Source organism: Amyelois transitella, chromosome 4 (genome assembly GCF_032362555.1).
Source record: "Amyelois transitella isolate CPQ chromosome 4, ilAmyTran1.1, whole genome shotgun sequence".
NCBI classification, from domain to species: Eukaryota; Metazoa; Arthropoda; class Insecta; order Lepidoptera; family Pyralidae; genus Amyelois; species Amyelois transitella.
The window spans coordinates 12,224,017-12,242,648 of NC_083507.1; the positions used below are offsets into that span (position 1 = coordinate 12,224,017).

The window sequence follows — 18,632 nt, forward strand, 5'->3', positions numbered from 1 at the left end:
TGTCTATATATTTAATATTATAATTAGGTCTATATTTCCACTTTTGTTTTTTCTTTTGTTTTATTGAAATTCGTAAAATATCGATACATGCGTGAGAGACGCATGCGCACGACTGGATCGAGTCCAAACTGTCGCAGCTACTCTAATACCGAAATACTACAGTATACTGAATATATGGGATAAACTTTCAGAGATAGATCTGGCAAATAGTAGAAAGTAAGAAATACTCGTATATAAATGATAAGATTATATAAAATGAAACGATTGTAATTATAGCATTATACACACATATATATATATCACGTCTGTATCCCTTGAGAGGTAGACAGAGCTCAGAGACTTCAAGATTAAAAGGCCACGTTTAGCTATAAGGCTTTGTGATGGACTTGACATTCAAATATTTACAGGTTGCTAGCCCATCGCCTACAAGAAGAATCACAAATTTATTAGCCATTCCCATAGTCGCTTTTAACGATATCCCCGGGTAAGAGATGGAGTGGTCCTATTCTATTAAAGTACTGGGAACCACACGGCACATATGAAGCCATACAGCTGAACATGGCGTCTCAGTCTCTTTGAGACTGTTGGCTCTGTCTACCTCGCAAGGGTTAAAGACATGACAATATGTATGCCACAAATGTCGACTTCTTGTCATTTTAAAACAGGAGAAATTCAAACTTCATAAATTTTTTGGTCTAAAAATTTTATCCTAAAGTGGATAATAAGACAAATCTTAGAACTACGTAATTCTATGCCTCTCGATGTAACTGATCTGTTGTCCTGTCTTCGTATTTGCTAACTTCATAACTTTTGTGCCGTGTGGTTCCCGGCACCAGTACAAAAAAGAATACAAAAAACCACTCCATCTCTTTCCCATGGATGTCGTAAAAGGCGACTAAGGGATAGGCTTACATACTTGGGATTCTTTTTTTAGGCGATGGGCTAGCAATCTGTCACTATTTGAATCTCAATTCTATCATTAAGTCAAATAGCTGTGTGTGGCCTACCAGTCTTTTCAAGACTGTTGGCTCTGTTTACCCCACAAGGGATATAGACGTGACCATATGTATCATAACTTTTCCGGCTGTTTGTTGTTTATGGTGCTCCCGTATCCCAAAATCGATCTTCAGATAAATCTCCCGATGGATCCCCTTCTGCCACAACCGTGGTGTTCCCTGTCGCGTCATTATGAAGCTGGTGTATTTCTGGACTGGCGACACGTGCCCGCGGTAAACATCCGACCGGAGGAAGTCATCCGGAAATCACTATTTGATGTATCTCCGAAACTAGATGTTACAGATTTGATTACCGAAGATTCCTTACTACATAATAATGCCAAATTTTAAGGAAAATTTAGGTACTACAGACTAAGGTTTTCTAATTCAAATTCCAAATTTTTATTACTACGCTTTTATTAGCTTGGGTTGTATGTATGTATGTATGTAACGGAATCTTTGAGCTTAATTTTCACTGATTTCTAAACGTCTGATCAACTTAGAACTTTGCACACGTATCAAGGACCGATGACAATGCAATATTTTGATAAGAGTTTCTCATTATTCTTATTAAAACTGCCAGGATTAATAAATTCATTTTTAGATCCTTCGTAGGAGAGTAAGAGAGACAGAGCTAGCAATTTCCATACAAGAAACCGAGAAGTTCTGACGTATAATGAGTCCAAAAAAAATGTAATATATTTCCATATATGTTACATTATGTGCATTTTACTTCATTTTCATAACTCTCTTGTCATAAATATATGCTAATAGAATGATTTTAATATTTACTACATCAGGCACCCCACGCTTTTTACTCAGATTTAAATTGTTTTGTTTATAAATTTAATTTTGTTATAATTTTAATCAGAGGTAATTGACTATAACTGATTGTTCGACTTGCTACTACTGTTTTATAATTCCTTTGTCATTAATTTTTATTTTTTAGTTTGATTAGCAATAAAAGCGTAGTTTTTTAGTTTTTTTTTTCATTAATATGGGACTGTTTAACTGTGTTAACATTGTTTGAAATAAATAAAATATAGCATTATTTTTTTATATCCATATTAATATTGATTTTTTACCAGATGCAGTAGTCCTATTCTTTTTTAATTGGTGCCAGAAACCACACGGTACTTACATAAATGTTTTTTTTAATGATGTCGTAAAATGTGACTAAGAACTTGGTATTCTTCTTTTAGGCGACGGGCTAGCAACATGTCACTTTATATGAATCTCAATTCTATCAGTAAGCCAAACAGCTGAATGTGGCCTATCAGTATTTTTAAGACTGTTAGCTCTGTCTACCACGCAAGGGGTAAAACACGCTTATTTTTCTACATAAGTACATACCTTTTTGTGTTGCTGCAACTCACACCCTAATTAATTTGTATTCCATATGAAATTGTAAAATGTGTATAGCAAATCAAATAAATGGATTATCTATCTATCTATATATCTACCTGATAAGATACCAATTCAGTTCACATGCGGAAATGATTTTTCCAACTTCAAACTATTCTTAAACTCGTTGAAGTATGTCAGAAATAGCTGCTCCTTGCAAGAATGTCGTGTGATTCACCATTCTAATTCAGCTCCATTCTTTGCATTCTCGCTTTTTGCTTGTGTTCAGTCAGTCGGTTTCGACAAGAATAATTTTCAAGACTACCCCCTCGTCTTTGGTTAAAATTTACTAGAACTTTCTGAAGTAATTGTGTTTGTATAAAGTTTTAATGATTCGATTTGGAAAAACAAAGTCAATGTTTTTACTATTACGATAACTGTTTTAATATATATATATAATACTAGCTGTCCGTCGGCGATTTCGTCCGCGTGGAATAGTTATTTTGGGCATCATTGAAACCCTAAGATTATCAAATGATAATATATATGATCAAATTAAGGACGTCCTGGTAAAGGGTCAGGTCAAAAGTACCCGAAACCGCCGAGCTTGCATGAAGGGAGTTATGAATGTGGATGAAGCGAAGGAAATATGCAGAGATCGTGGCAAGTGGAAAGAGGTAGTCTCTGCCTACCCCTCCGAGAAAGAGGCGTGATTTAATGTATGTATGTATGTATTTATTGAAACCCTCAAGGATGAATAATTTTCCCCGTTTTTTTTTTCACATTTTCCATAATTTCTTCGCTCCTCAAAGTTTTACCGTGATGTTATATATCCTAAAGCCTTCCTCGATAAATGGTCTATTCAACACAAAATTTTCAATTCGAACCAGAAGTTCCTGGGACTAGCACGTTCAAACAAACAAACTCTTCAGCTTTAATATTAGTATAGATATAGATATGAAAATAAAAATTCTGAATTTGATTATGATCAATACAGAGTTAATGCAAAATCTAGCAAAAGGTTATCTCAATTCTATTCAACGTTTTTTCTGAGTAAAGGTTTTTTATTATATATTTTTACAAACATACATATAGCCATGTCTATATTCCTTGCGTGGTAGACAGAGCCAACAGTCTTGAAAATACTGAAAGGCCATGTTCATCTGTTAGGCTTTAGGTGTCCACAAATTCAAATTCAAATTCAAAATTTTTATTCATTACTATAGGATATTATATATCGCTTAATAATTGTCAAAACGTATGGTTAAACAACATTGGTTGACGTCAAATAAATTACTTAAAAACTAAGTTTACTGCCGCTTCCAAGGCGTCAGTGCAGAAGAAGCGGTAACAAACTGCACTGCAGCATTTACTTCAAAAACGTCAACTTCACAATATTAATTAAACTTAGAATAGAATGTGGACGAGAGAATACATTGTTCAGATTTATATATTTATAAGATTTAATATTGAAAAAAGATATATATATATATATATCTTTATTTTATCTTTATATATATATATATATTTTATGGATTGCCAATTTTAAAAAGATTTATGTACAGAGTGTACTGAATTTTGATTTAAGTTCAAATCAAACTACAATAAATTACGAGGTTCCTATGCCAAGCTCAACCCAGATGTTTTTATCATTAAGGTAATCATCAGTTCTATAATAAGCCTTCTCACAAAGTACTTTCTTTACATACTCTTTGAATTTTCGGTTGGGCATATCAAGAACAGACTCCGGCAACCTACGAGTATTATAAAATCGTATACAGTTCCCCATAAATGATTTACTGACTTTGCTAAGCCTATGAAACGGCATGACTAATTTATGTTTATTACGTAAATTTCTATCAGTTGTGGCACAAACTTTTTGAAAAAAAGAGATATTTTTCCTAACATACATTATAAGATCAAAAATGTAAGTACTGGGACGCTACTGTAGGTATGTTTATTTTCTTAGAGTTGTCTTAACGAGTCTCTTGGTCCTAAGCCGTAAATTGCGCGAACGGCCCTTTTCTGAATTATAAAAATAGTTTGTATATCAGCCGCGCTACCCCATAAAAGTAAACCATAAGATAACAAGCTATGAAAATAGCTGAAATAATATTAAACATTCAATAATTTACACACACATAAACATTCAATAATTTGTTAAACGATCATTCAATACCTAAGTATTATTTTTTTAATCTGTTACTGAGTCTATGGTTTTCCTTACCATGTTTGGCCACATGCGATTCCAGGAAAGCCGAGTAGCAGATTTATTGCTCTCTAAATTAGGAATGACTTCATAGCATATGGAACTTAGAGCTATATGAGTATCCTTCTACTTTGAATCTGAATTGCTGTTTTAAGTTGCGGTTTTTTTTATTTATTAATTTATGTACACTTATATAAATATCTACAGAAGCATTTAACACAGAAGTTTTTAGTACAAGGGTGCTACTTATTACAATAGAAATTTCTTCCAGTAGACCCGTGGGAGGAGAGGTGAATATTGTAAATAATATTTGATGACAGACGAAAAAAGTTGGTGACCTCTTTGAGGTAAGTAGCCATAACATTTTTTCATGTAAGTATTTTTTTATTAAAAATTAATAAAAATACCCACGAAATTAAATAAAATCTACATAAATGGGAATAGCAACAAGTCTTAATACCCATCGTTACTTTTATTTGATACTCAGTACCTAAAATAAGGTTTCGCAAAATCCAAAATGCAACTCAATTAACATTATTTTAACGATCAAAAACTAATGAAGAGCAGGTAAAATTGAACACAAGTCTATTTTCATGACATACTCGTTGCCAAAAACGCCACAGCTTATTAAAGGCGAACTGATTGACAGTGACAGTTGATGAGATGTCAGCGTGTTTTGGAGAAGAGGCTAGGACCACGGAATCCTACTACTATTATAAAGGCGAAAGTTTGTATGGATGTATGGATGTTTGTTACTCTTTCACGCAAAAACTACTGAACCGATTACCATGAAATTTGGTATGTAGGTAGCTGAAGACCCAGAATAACACATAGGCTACTTTTTATCCCAGAGTTCCCGCGGGATTGATAGGGTTTCCATGTGGATGAAGTCGCGGGCGGCCTCTAGTCTTGTTATTAATAGTTCTAACTGTGGAACACAAAATTAACCATAGCGTCATCGACACAAATATTATAAACTAGCTGCACCCGCGACTTCGTCCGCGTGGAATAGTTATTTTGGGCATCATTGAAGCCCTCAAGGATGAATCATTTTCCACGTATTTTTTCTCATTTTCCATTATTTCTTCGCTCCTAATGGTTAAAGCGTGATGTTATATACCCTAAAGCTTTCCCCGATAAATGGTCTATTCAACACAAAAATAATTTTCAATTCGAACCAGTAGTTTCTGAGATTAGCGCGTTTAAACATACAAACTCTTTAGCTTTATAATATTAGTATGGATGTGAAAGTGTGTCTGTTTATTTGTTTGTGTTGTAAGACAAAACCGTGGAAATACGGACAAAAGGACAAATTAATAGTACATACATACATTTGATCACATCTATATCAAATAGACAGAGCTTGAAAAGACTAAAAAGCCACGTTCAGCTGTTTGGCTTAATCTCAAGTGTAATAAGCCTATATAAAAAGAAAGAACTAAGAAACCAATTGACACTTTGTAAATTCCCACAGTCTTAAGAACGTGTAGAGTCACAAAATTATTATTAAAATTGAATTCAAATGAGTTTCTAACCGACATTTTTAAACATTTCAAATATCCTAGTCGTTCAATACAATCGCATTCAAGAGCGGAGCGACGAGTGAATTCGCAGCTTCTAAAATAGTCCTCAGTACAGAAAATAAAATAAAAGAACTAAACGGTGTTCGCTCATTTAGAAGCCACGACTTTCCTCTTGTATCGTCACGTCTATATCCCTTGCGGGGAAGATCGAGCCACCAGTTTAGAAAGACTGACAGGCCACGTTCAGCTATTAGGCTTAATGATAGAATTGAGACTCAAATAGTGACAGTTTGCTTGCACATCACCTAAAAGCAAGATCACAAGTTTATAAGCCTATCCCTTAGCCGCCTTTTACGACATCCATGGGAACGAGGTGGAGTGGTTCTAGCCTTTTTTATATTAGTGCCAGGAACCACACAGTGCAATTCATGAAGAGAGAATTTTGTTTTCATTATTTCTTCGCTTCTAATAGTTGCAGCGTGATGTTATATAGCTTAAAGCCTTCCTCGATAAATGGTCTTTTGAACATAAAAATATTTTTTCAATTCGAACCAGTAGTTCTTGAGATTAGCGCGTTCAAACAAACAAACTCTTCAGCTTTATAATAATAGTATAGATACTCAAAATCGGATGATATAAATGTGATCGAACGACAAATTGCAATGTTTATATTGGTCCTGACAGCACAGCTGCTCGGCTCCGAAGATATCGATAGCAAAAGGTATAGATAGACTAACAGACGAGTGGTGTACACGTCTTGTTACGGTGAAATATTTAGATTTTATGTACAACAAAACCGAACAAATATAAAGGGCTGATTTCTCATGTGTGTCAGAATCGCGGGTGTACCTCACGGATTTAAATATCTGTTTTGTATTGTAAACGTTCCTACTTGATGTGTACCTTAGTGTACATTTCCTAAAAATCTGTGTACCTCCTTCTATGTAAAGATTTTACATAAAATAGGTCCATCCGCCATCCTGACGTCAGGACCGCGGGTGTACCTCTAGTTAGCATATCTTCAATTCGCCCAGTTGTCGAGTTAGTATGGTACGGAAATATATATATATGAGTGGTTCCATAAAAGTTGGGTAACTTTGTGTTCCTGTGATTTTTTTTATAAATGTATATTGTGCACCCTATATTTAAAATGTCTGGTATATGAAATAAACGATTTTTAATCATGTCACTCATTTTTACCTTGATCACATTTCTTTGTTGTCAAGAAAATTACGTTTTCTCTCCTTAACATCAGTCCCTAGCCATGTCACATCTCCAAAATAATGTTTTCGTGTGTCTGTTTTGAATATACTAGGCGATAATTTAACTTTATTTAACTTAAAACACATTAAAAATTACTCCATCTTATAAACGGAAAAATTTAATGTGCAATGTAAATTATTTTTCATGATTTTTGTGAAGCTAAGTAGTGTCATCGGTAATTATAGTCAGGCCCTAGCCACTTAGTAAATTTAAAAATACGCGGCAATTGAGTGAAACGAGCATTTTAAAACCGATGCGTTCAAAAGTCACCACGCGAAGTTAGCCACACGCTTGGGCCGGCCCGCGTCGGCCATCTTGGCGTCAGTGCTGTCGGCTTCCCCGCTGAGCAAACACGTGCTGTGCCAGTCAATCTGTCAGTTCCTAGGTGAGTTATAATTCGAAAAGTTCTATCGTTATTATTATCTTTTGTTTGTGTGTATATGTGCTTTGTTTGTTCTGATATTATAGTTATCTAACATTTTAGGAATATCATTTTAAGAGTAAACTAAGTATGATTTTGTTGTGATTCGTCAGTCCCTAGGCCATCAGGCCCTTGCCGTAAATGTGACTAGGGACTGATGCAAAGGCCAGGGACTGACGTTCCTACTCGTTAAAATAGATTCGTCAATTTGATATAGTGTTATTTGTTTTAGAATATGCCACCTAAAAAGAAAATACCGCTGTCTAAAGAAGAAAAAGCAAAAAAAAAGTCAGAACAAGCAAAAAAACGTTTAGAAAAAATAAAAAATGATCCAGTTTCATTAGCGGAGTATAAAGAGAAAGAAAGATTAAAATACCTCAGAAAAAAGGAAAAAGGACAGAGAAAATGCGTTAAGGATATGACTCCTCGTGAACATAGAAAAGTGAAAAAAAACTGGATCACTTACTCAGCAGCTTACAGACAAAATAAGAAAGTTGTTAAACATGCTGATAAATATATTGACGAAAATACGCCACCAACATCTGATGGAGAAAATGGTCTTCAGGTACCACAACAAAGAAATCTCGAACAACAAGTAGATGATATAAATGTTCCATGTATTGCTGATAGAAGACAAGCTGAAGCTAAAAGAAGAAGTATTTTACAACGGAAGATAAGAAATAAGCAACTACGGAAGAAGAACCAAGTTATTGCTGAGTTAAAAAAAAAAATTGCTAGCCAAAGACAGAAATACAAACGATTGAAATGCCATATTAAAAAATCAAAGAAAGCACTTACACCCAGAAGCAAAATTAACGAACTGGCGAATGATCCTAATCAAAAGGCAGAATTGGTCAAAAAAGCACTATTTGGTGAAGTAATTCAGACGCAAATCCTAGAAAAAAAACAGGAAACAAAAACATACAAGGAGAAAAACAGATTAAAAATGGCTTTGTCTGGTTCTATAGTAAAGAAGTATAAAATATGGAGGTTGGGAGGCAAAGCTGTGACTTACAAGAATATGGGATTTAATCGCACAAAGTCGACTAAGAAAAACAGCAAGAACAAAATGATAGCGATAATTCGTCAGTTTTACGAAGATGATAGCAATAGCCGATGTGCAGCAGGGAAGAAAGAGTGCATAACTCGCAATGGTATTAAAAAACAAAAACGATTTTTGTTGGATTCCTTGAAGAATCTACACCAGAAATTCCTGTCTACTAATTCAATGACGATTGGGTACTCCTTGTTCTGCCAGCTACGTCCATTTTGGGTCGTCGAGCCTAAACTTACCGATCGTGACACATGTGCTTGCGTCACACATGAAAACGTTGACCTGAAACTGGTTGCATTAAAATACGCAAACATCTTAAATTTTGCAACTCATCAAAGTGCTCTTCAGACGGTTTGCTGTGATCGGTACTCTGAAAAATGTTTATCGAGAACTTGTGACAGATGTTCAATGAAAAATTTACCCTATAACGAATTCGACAACAGCGATTATCCGCTTGCTATAAGCTATTCGTGGAATTTTCACGAAGCAGGCCACGGAAAAGGAGCCCCAGACGGAGTTGGAGCGACGTGTAAGCGTAGTGCAGACAAACACATAGCACAACATGGTGACATAACCAACTTACATGACTTTGTTGTGGCACTCCGCGAAAAATGTCCGGGAATAAAGGTTTCTATTATTGAAGATGTCAATATAGATAGAGTGAATAAAATGATCAAGGAGAATGAGGATAAGCAGAAAGCTTTTAAAGGTACGCTTTTGGTACACCAAGTCCGAGGCAATGTTTATATGCCGAATAGAATATTTATGAAAGCACTAAGTTGTTTCTGTGATGATGACGGCTGTGAACATTTTAAATTAGGAACTTTAGAATACCAGACAAACATTAATCGACTGCAAGTGTCTACGGTGTACTCAGATTCCGAAGATGATGTGCCATTAGCAAGCACGAGTCGTGATTGGCAAGAAATATCGAAGACAAACTATGGCAGTGGAGATTATGTTTTGATCAAGTTAACTATGCGAAAAAAAGAATACCGGTATGCTGCGATTTGCTCGAAATATGATGAAGTGGATGGTGAGTTGACAGTTGCATTTCTAAAAGTTAGCAACGACCATGGGACTGAATTTAAACTTAATGACAATGATATCGCTGACGTACCTTATGAAGATGTGATAGAAAAACTGCCAGTTCCTAAATTAGTGAATAAAAGAAACACAACAATCTATAGATTTAACAAGCCAGTTAATGTATTTGAGAAGTAAGACTACGTATTTTATGATAAAATTATAAGACTGCAAATTTGTGTTCTTAAAGTACAATTATAATTAAGAAGAAACTATTTTTGTTCATTGTTATATTACATAATGTTATGTTTTATAATTATATATTATGTAAAAGTACAAAATATGTTTAGTTGTGTGATCTCAAGTAAGTAATGAAAAGTATTACTAGTTCTGTTATTCTTGTTGGTAAGAGAGTAGTATCCAAGATACTTATCTAAAGTTAGTTTTGTCTTTAATTTGATTAGATTTTGCTATAAATGTGTCAATTAGTAATATAATAGCAAGAATTACTAAATAAATATTGATTATGTACGATGAAAATGTAATTTTATTTATACTAACAATGAAGGGCATCAGTCCCTAGCACAGCCAGTCAGTCCCTAGAAAACCGATATCAAAAAACTCAATTTTCTCTATAAATACTAAGTAAAGTGGCCGGCCTGTCTGGATACAAAATTTAAACTATTAAAAAAACCATATTTACTAAAAAGTTATTAAATTAGTATAAAATAACACTGATGGAAAAAAAAATTAGAAATTTACCCAACTTTTATGGAATCACCCATATATACAAATATTTGTTTTGTTGCCGTAACTTGTGTAGTCCACTTTCTTCAGATTTTATATGTCATCAGCATTGCCATTCAAATTGGCAATGACGCCAGCCTTCTGGGCACACTCCCGCATGTTGATGCTATGCAGGGATTGTACAATTTGTAAATTAAATTTTAGTTTTTAATCATTTTTGTTTCTTTCGTTTTTATAAGAAGCTTCAGTTTTAATTTTAGTTCATTTTAATTATTATTTGTTAAACCTAAATAAAACATAGTGTTGTAAAAAATAAAAATAAGTTTATATGTCATTCAATATAATTTCTCTCTCTCATCTTTGTGAATTTTCAGATGTAATCTCCACCGCTATGCTTCAGGGTATGGAGTCCGGATAGTCCGAATAATATTAAATCTTCATACATAATATTAGCCTTATTTTTGAATCACCGACAACTGAGTATCATTTAATATAAACTATCTCATTAGTTTAAAAAAATACTTTTACTTAATCTTGCTTATTTAACGTCGTAATTATTTTATTTTAATTGACGTAAACTTTTATACATACATACATACGCACCTTTATATCCATTGCCGGGTAGACAGAGCCAATAGTCTTAAAAGACTGAATGGTCACGTTCAACTATTTGGCTTAATGATAGAATTGAGATTCAAATAGTGACAAGTTGCTATCCCAGCGCCTAAAAAAGAATCTTAACTTTTTGAGCTTATCCCTTAGTCACCTTTTACGACATCCATGGGAAAGAGATGTAGTGGTCCTATTCTTTTTTGTATTGGTGCCGGGAACCACACGGCACACCTGTGTATAATGTCATTATATCATAACACACGTCGTTGTATTAACGCGACAAAATACTGACGCGTGTGGAACCAGCTTTACCGAAAGCCCTGAGAGGGATAATAAATAAATAATAATAAATAAATATGCACAGAGTTAAGAACAGATGCGTCGTGGATGATCTTATATTTTGTATAGAAAATAAGAACAAGAAAACATCCTTAGAAGGATTGCACGGCTTCTGTGGCTCAGCGGTAGTACGCTTGTCTGTGACACCGGAGGTCCTGGGTTCGAATCCTGGCCAGGGCATGATGAGAAAAGATCTTTTTCTGATTGGCCTGAGTCTTGGATGTTTATCTATATAAGTATTTATTATCAAATATAGTACCGTTGAGTTAGTATCTCGTAACACAAGTTTCGAAGTTACTTCGAGGCTAACTCAATCAGTGTAATTTGTCCCGTATATATTTATTATTTATATATTCATTGCAGGAATTCTCATAATATCACAGAATGTGCATTTTATGAGTCTGCTAATGAGCAAACCAATAGTGTGTTTTACAGATAACTTGAAATACGGGACTTATGAGGCTAAATGAATACATAAAATTACGCCTTTCTCCCTAAGGGGTAGACAGAGACTACATGTTTCCACTTGCCGCGATCTCTGCATACTTCTAAATAAATCTCAGCTAGGATAATTGTTTTTGAACTTAGTAAAAGAATTTAACTACACATAATAGCTTGTTATAATTCTATTCAATTCTATTATTAAGTCATACAGCTGAACGTGGTCTTTCAATATTTATGAGTCTGTGCTTTGTTTACTCCGTAAGAAATAATGACGTTATCTATGGAAAAGATTAAAAAAGGGCCACTTAAATTGGGAATTACACGGTGTGTACCTATATATTTTGTGTTTTTTTTTTGTTCATATGTCTCTCGAGGGGTAGATCTTAACTCCTTGTGCATATAAACCACGCAAAGTTCAGATTATTAAACTAGAGCGTACAAGATAAATTACATACATACATATAATCACGTCTATATGCCTTGCGGGGTAAACAAAGCCTACAGTCTTGTAAAGAATGATAGGCCACGTTCAGCTGTTTGGCTTTAAGATAGAATTGAGATTCAAATAGTGACAGGTTGCTAGCCCATCGCCTAAAAGAAGAATCCCATGTTTATAAGCCTACCCCTTAGTCGCCTTTTACGACATCGATGGGAAAGAGATAGAGTGGTCCTATTCTTTTTGTAATGGTGCCGGGAAACAACACGGCATAATTTATATATCCTACTAATATTATAAATGCGAAAGTTTGTGAGTATGGCAGGATGTCAGTTACTCTTTCACGCAAAAACTACTGAACCGATTACGATGAAATTTGGTATGTAGATAGCTGAAGACCCAGAATAACATATAGGCTACTTTTTATCTCGGAGTTACTGCGTGATAGATAGGGTTTCCATGCGGACGAAGTCGCGGGCGGCCTCTAGTAAATAATAATAAATATGTATATAAATTACATGTGACGATGACATAATTATTGCAATCCAAGATGTAAACGGAAAGCCAGATTTCTTATCGCTTCAGCAGTATTTGGTATTCAAATTGTATTCTGCAAAAATAAGGGGGTCCCTCTTAGGTGCCAAGTGCTCCCCAGATATTAAGGGCCCATTAACGATCTTGTGATAAAAAGCGACAGAATTCCAAATGCCCCATTAAGTTACTGTTTTTTTTCCCTATTTATTCAAATTAATTGCTTTTTTATGGCTGCGCCGAAATCTGGGTGGTTATTCTCGTGAGAAAACCGTTGCTGTATGAATCGAACAGATTTTGTTTTCTAAAAATAATTTTCAGATGTATTTACTTGATGGCTAATATTATTCTATTATCTGGTCGAATTGGTCACCATAAGTTGAAAAAGATTGTGAAAAAACCTAAAGCAACCTTACAAAACTTATCAACCCCAATTATCATACATACATATTACTACGTCAATACCCTTGCGGGGTAGACAGAGCCAACTGCCTTAAAAAGGCTGATAGGCCACGTTCAGCTATTTAGCTTTAAGATAGAATTGAGATTAAAATAGTGACAGGTTGCTAGCCCATCGCCTAAAAGCAAGCATATTCATATAGTATGCTGATTATATTAACGTTATGAACTATAAGTATGGTCGATCCGATTGGATTTTAGGCTCTGTCATGGTCGCCACTTATGTTATGGATTCGTTATGCCCGGGAGACTCGCATCTATCCCTGTTCCAGAATTGTCCCTATAATGCGAAAATACAATATTCAAAAAATGAAATCTATTCCAATACTATAAAGCTGAAGAGTTTATTTGTTTGTTTGAACGCGCTAATCTCAGGAACTACTGGTTCGAATTGAAAAATTCTTATTGCGTTGAATAGACCATTTATCGAGGAAGGCTTTAGGCAATATAACATAACGCTGCAACTACAAGGAGCAAAGATATAATGTAAAATGTGAAAAAAAAAACAGGGAAAATATTCATTCAGACTTCAATGATGCCCAAAATAACTATTCCACACAGACGAAGTCGCGGGCACAGCTAGTTAGATATAAAAGAAACATTGTTAAACCCCACCTTTTTGGTCATCCCCAACAGAAACTATAAAGCTATGCTCTACTACCCGACCCAATCGAAGCCGGGACTGTATAATTTTCTATCGCTCGATCGCTTTACACGTTTTGCGCGTAAAACTGCCTGTTAAAGCTTTAATGGTTAAACAGTTCGCGAATACACATAACATAAAAGCGATCTTTTTGTAGTACAAGTGATAAGCGGAAGCGATTTTAATTCTCAGTATAAATATATGCGCCGTGTGGTTCCCAGAAATTTGAATAGGGCTATTTCGTATGTTTCCATAGATATCGTAAAAAGCGAGTAAGGGGAAGGCTAATAAACTTGGGATTGGTCTTGTAGGCGATGGGCTAGTAACCTCTCTCTGCTGCTACGCTGTTGCTGCAGCTTTCAGTTGTTTCATGACTTTTGGCTCTGTCTACACCTCAAGGGATATACACGTGATTATACTTATGTATATAAAACTTAAAATTCATATAGGGGTAGGCAGAGTCTGCATCTTTATTTCTGCCGCGACCGCTTTGCATACTTATATGAATTGACCTTTTACCAAGACATCTCTAAAAGTTTAACGTACATTCATAATTTAATATGCATTGAAAGAGAAAAAAAATATCAACTAATGACTCCGTACACACATATTTTTCATTCAATTCAAAATCTTCATTGCATATCATAAAGTACATCAGTTGAAATACAGTTATTGCTTATTAGTAGGTACAATATGAACCGTGTTGGGCATCGCAATTTTAAAATAATATGGAACGGCGGGCAGGTTTATAACGGCTATTTTGATGAATATAAAAATAATCATAAAATAATGTCGTATTATATTTGGCTCTCAATAGTTTCTGCGCAAATGGAACCTGATTTTCGCAGATAAAGTTATTTTATAGGGCTTGTTATGAAATAATTCAATTTATTCATATTTACTATAATAAAAGAACGAAGCTATATATATATATATATATATATATATATATATATATGTAAGCTATATATATATTATGTGTTTCTCAACACTTTTATTCAGCTTCGTCAAATGCAAATGTAAGTTTGCCGTTACATTAAACTTCATAATCATAAGCATTTATTCCTTGAATATGGTTACAATATAGGTATTCAATTACAGTTTCTTCTACCTTTGAAGGCGTCGGAATTATGTACATATATTTTAAATAAGCAGCGTATAAAGGCTCTGTCTTATTATGATCATTTTGTCAATGTTTCAATGTCAAATAATAATAATACCTAAAACTTCTTACTTACGGAGATGCAAATGTGGGAAATTGGCACACTCGCTCCGCTTATAACTTGTACCGAACTAAAAATATACAATGTCGAATCTTCATTACGCGGAGTTCTTTACCGAGTATTGTGTAAACATACCAACAGCAGTTTGGTGGTCTGGCAGGCGACGAAATTTTGATATGATTTTATGTACTAGGTAATAGAGGCCGCCCGCGACTTCGTCCGCGTGGAAATCCTATCATAGCTTAACAATCAATTCCGCGGGAAATCCGGGATTAAAAGTAGCCTATATGTTTTTCTGAGTCTTCAGCTACCTACATACCTACCATATTTCATAGTAATCTGTTCAGTAGTTTTTGCGTGAAAGTGTAACAAACATCCATACTGACATCCTGACATATAAACTATCGGATTTATAATATTAGTAGGACTAGCGACCCGCCCCGGCTTCGCATGGGTAGCATTTATACTTATAAATGTTCCTATTAAATCACTTAAGTTATTTAACAAAAACTGCATCAAAATCTCATAATAGCTCTATGTGGCCTCTCAGTCTTTTCAAGACTGTTGGTTCTGTCTACCTCGCAATGGATATAGGGAGAGACAACAGTCTTGCAAAGACAAGAAGGCCACATACAGATGTATGGCTTAATGATGGATTGATACTTAAAAAGAAATAGGCTTCTTAGCCTAAAAGAAGAATCGCAAGTTTATTAGCCTATCTCTTTAGTCGCCTTTTCCGACATCGAGTTGTCCTATTAGAGACTATAGGATAGGCTTATAAACTTGGGATTCTTCCACCAGCGATAGGCTAGCAACCTGTCACTATTTGAATCTCAATTATATCATTAAGACAAACAGATGAACGTGGCCTGTCAGACTTTCAAGACTGCTGCCTCTGTCTACCCCGCAAGAGACACAGACATGATTATGTGGATTCATAGAAAGGAGTGGACTTGTGTTTTTAATACATACATACATATAATCACGTCTATATCCCTTGCGGGGTAGACAGAGCCTACAGTCTTGTAAAGACTGATAGGCCACGTTCAGCTATTTGGCTTTAAGATAGGATTGAGATTCAAACAGTGACAGGTTGCTAGCCCAACGCCTAAAAGAAGAATCCCAAGTTTATAAGCCTACCCCTTAGTCGGCTTTTACGACATCCATGGGAAAGAGATGGAGTGGTCCTATTTTTTTTTTGTATTGGTGCCGGGAACCACACGGCATTTTTAATTCCCTTTTTAATTGGCCAAAACATCAAAAGAGCAATCGATGGGGCGCACCTGTGCCATCAGACCCTCATCACCGATTTTCTTTGTGTGTCGGACACGTGACTAGCAGCGATTCACAGACTTGCGCAAAGCGGATAGAGAAACGTACCTAATTTAGATTGAACTAGCTTTTGTCCACAGCTCCGTCCGCGTGAAACTTAATTGTTTTGATGGGATATGTTATTTATTCACAAAAATAGGTGTAATAAAATAAAACATACATAAATATGGTAAGTCTATATCCATTGCGGGGTAGACAGAGCCAACAGTCTTGAAAAGATGGAATGGCCACGTTCAGCTATTATACAGGTTGCTAGCCCATGTAAGTCTATCCCTAAATATAAATTAATTATCAGTAGGTATATATAAATTTAGATCAAAATTTGACTAAAACATTTGTAATGTCGACTGGGTAGAACAAACAAATTAAATCATTATTTTTTATCGCTCTGAGTTATTGACAAACGCGACCGTTGCGATTGACGTTTCCATTTCACAGATAAAACTTAATGTCACAGTGGAAATAAATCAGTGAACAACAATTTGGTGTTCTGTTCTTTTCACGAAATGTTTGGAGAATACATAATTAAATTGTCATTGAACTTTGTAGATAAAAATAGACTCTTTAAATATTATGAAAAATGTAGGAACTGAACGATGAAAAGAAAACAGATTCTGTTCTTAAAAATAAGGGATAGGTCACAAATGTTTGCTATAATTTGTTTCGCGAATTAACGAGTCATCGTTGTTTTGACGTACATACATATAGTCACGTCTTTGCCCCTTGCGGGCTAGACAGAGCCAACAGTATTAAAAAATACCGATGGGCGACGTTCAGCTTTTTAGCTTGATGACAGAATTCACATTCAAACAGTGACAGGTTGCTAGCCCATCGCCTAAAAGAAGAATAACAAAGTTTGTAAGCTTATCCCTTATTATATAGTTATTTTAAATCCCAAAAAATATTACAATGAAAATAAATAAAAAAATATATTTGACTTACCATCCGTACTATGGTTAAAGAGATTTTTATTTGGAACAAAACACTCAAAAACTACTGGACTGATTCTGATGATATTCGACGCAGAGAAAGACATCAGCGGTGACATAGGTTAATTTTATTGTATGGACCCTTGGAGCGATGCCCCATGTAAAAGCTGCTATCCTAAATAAACACGGCGTTTTGTCAAAAGGTACTCTATGCCCTTCTAATAAACTCGTGAATGCGACATTTCAAAATGATTGTTAAATTAAAGAATCTTATGTCTTAGTAAACAAATAACGATTTGAAGAATTCGACTACATTATTGAATATACATATTTACATACATTCATATGGTCACGTCTATATCCCTTGTGGGGTAGACAGAGCCAACAGTCTTGAAAAGACTGATAGGCCACGCTCAGCTATTTGGCTTATTATAGAATTTAGATTTAAATAGTGACAGGTTGCTAGCCCATACACCGACAGACAGACTAATAGTATTGAAAGACCGAAAGTCCATATTGCGTTGTATGGCTTAGTAATATAATTGAGTTTCAAATAGTGTTACTGTTGTCTTAACGTAATATTATAAGTCCTTTTTCATAGTTTCCGCCTACCCCAATGGGATACAGGCGTGTATGTATAAGTTCTTTTATATTTTTTTAATAAGATTTTAGAGTTAACTAGCTGTCCCGGCAAACGTTGTTTTGCCATATAAATAATTTTAAAGTAATTTCTAATAAAAAATAAATAAATATTAAGCCTGGACAACTCTCATCACTAAGAGGTATGAAAAATAGATGGACGATTGGAGATAGGTCTGAAATTTGAGCATATTGAGTAGGCTCAATATGCTCAAATTTCATGAGAATCGGACAAGCCGTTTCGAAGGAGTGCGGGAACGAACATTGTGACCCGAGAATTTTATATATAAGAATACATACATACATATGGTCACGTCTATATCCCTTGCGGGGTAGACAGAGCCAACAGTCCTGAAAAGACTGAATGGCCACGTTCAGCTATTATAAGAATATAATTAAATTTTATCCATTTTTTGTCGTAAAAGGCGACTAAGGGATAGGCTTATAAACTTGGGATTCCTCT

At 34.9% G+C, this 18,632-nt stretch overlaps 1 protein-coding gene across 1 annotated transcript; it reads left to right on the top strand.

Annotated features, from left to right (window-relative positions):
* Positions 1-7,221: 7,221 nt before the first annotated feature.
* Positions 7,222-10,453, top strand: LOC132904371 (uncharacterized). Its single transcript, XM_060954578.1, has 2 exons — positions 7,222-7,719; positions 7,988-10,453. Exon 2 carries the CDS (start codon positions 7,991-7,993, stop codon positions 10,031-10,033), a length of 2,043 nt encoding a protein of 680 aa, XP_060810561.1. The 5' UTR covers positions 7,222-7,719; positions 7,988-7,990; the 3' UTR covers positions 10,034-10,453.
* Positions 10,454-18,632: the final 8,179 nt, after the last annotated feature.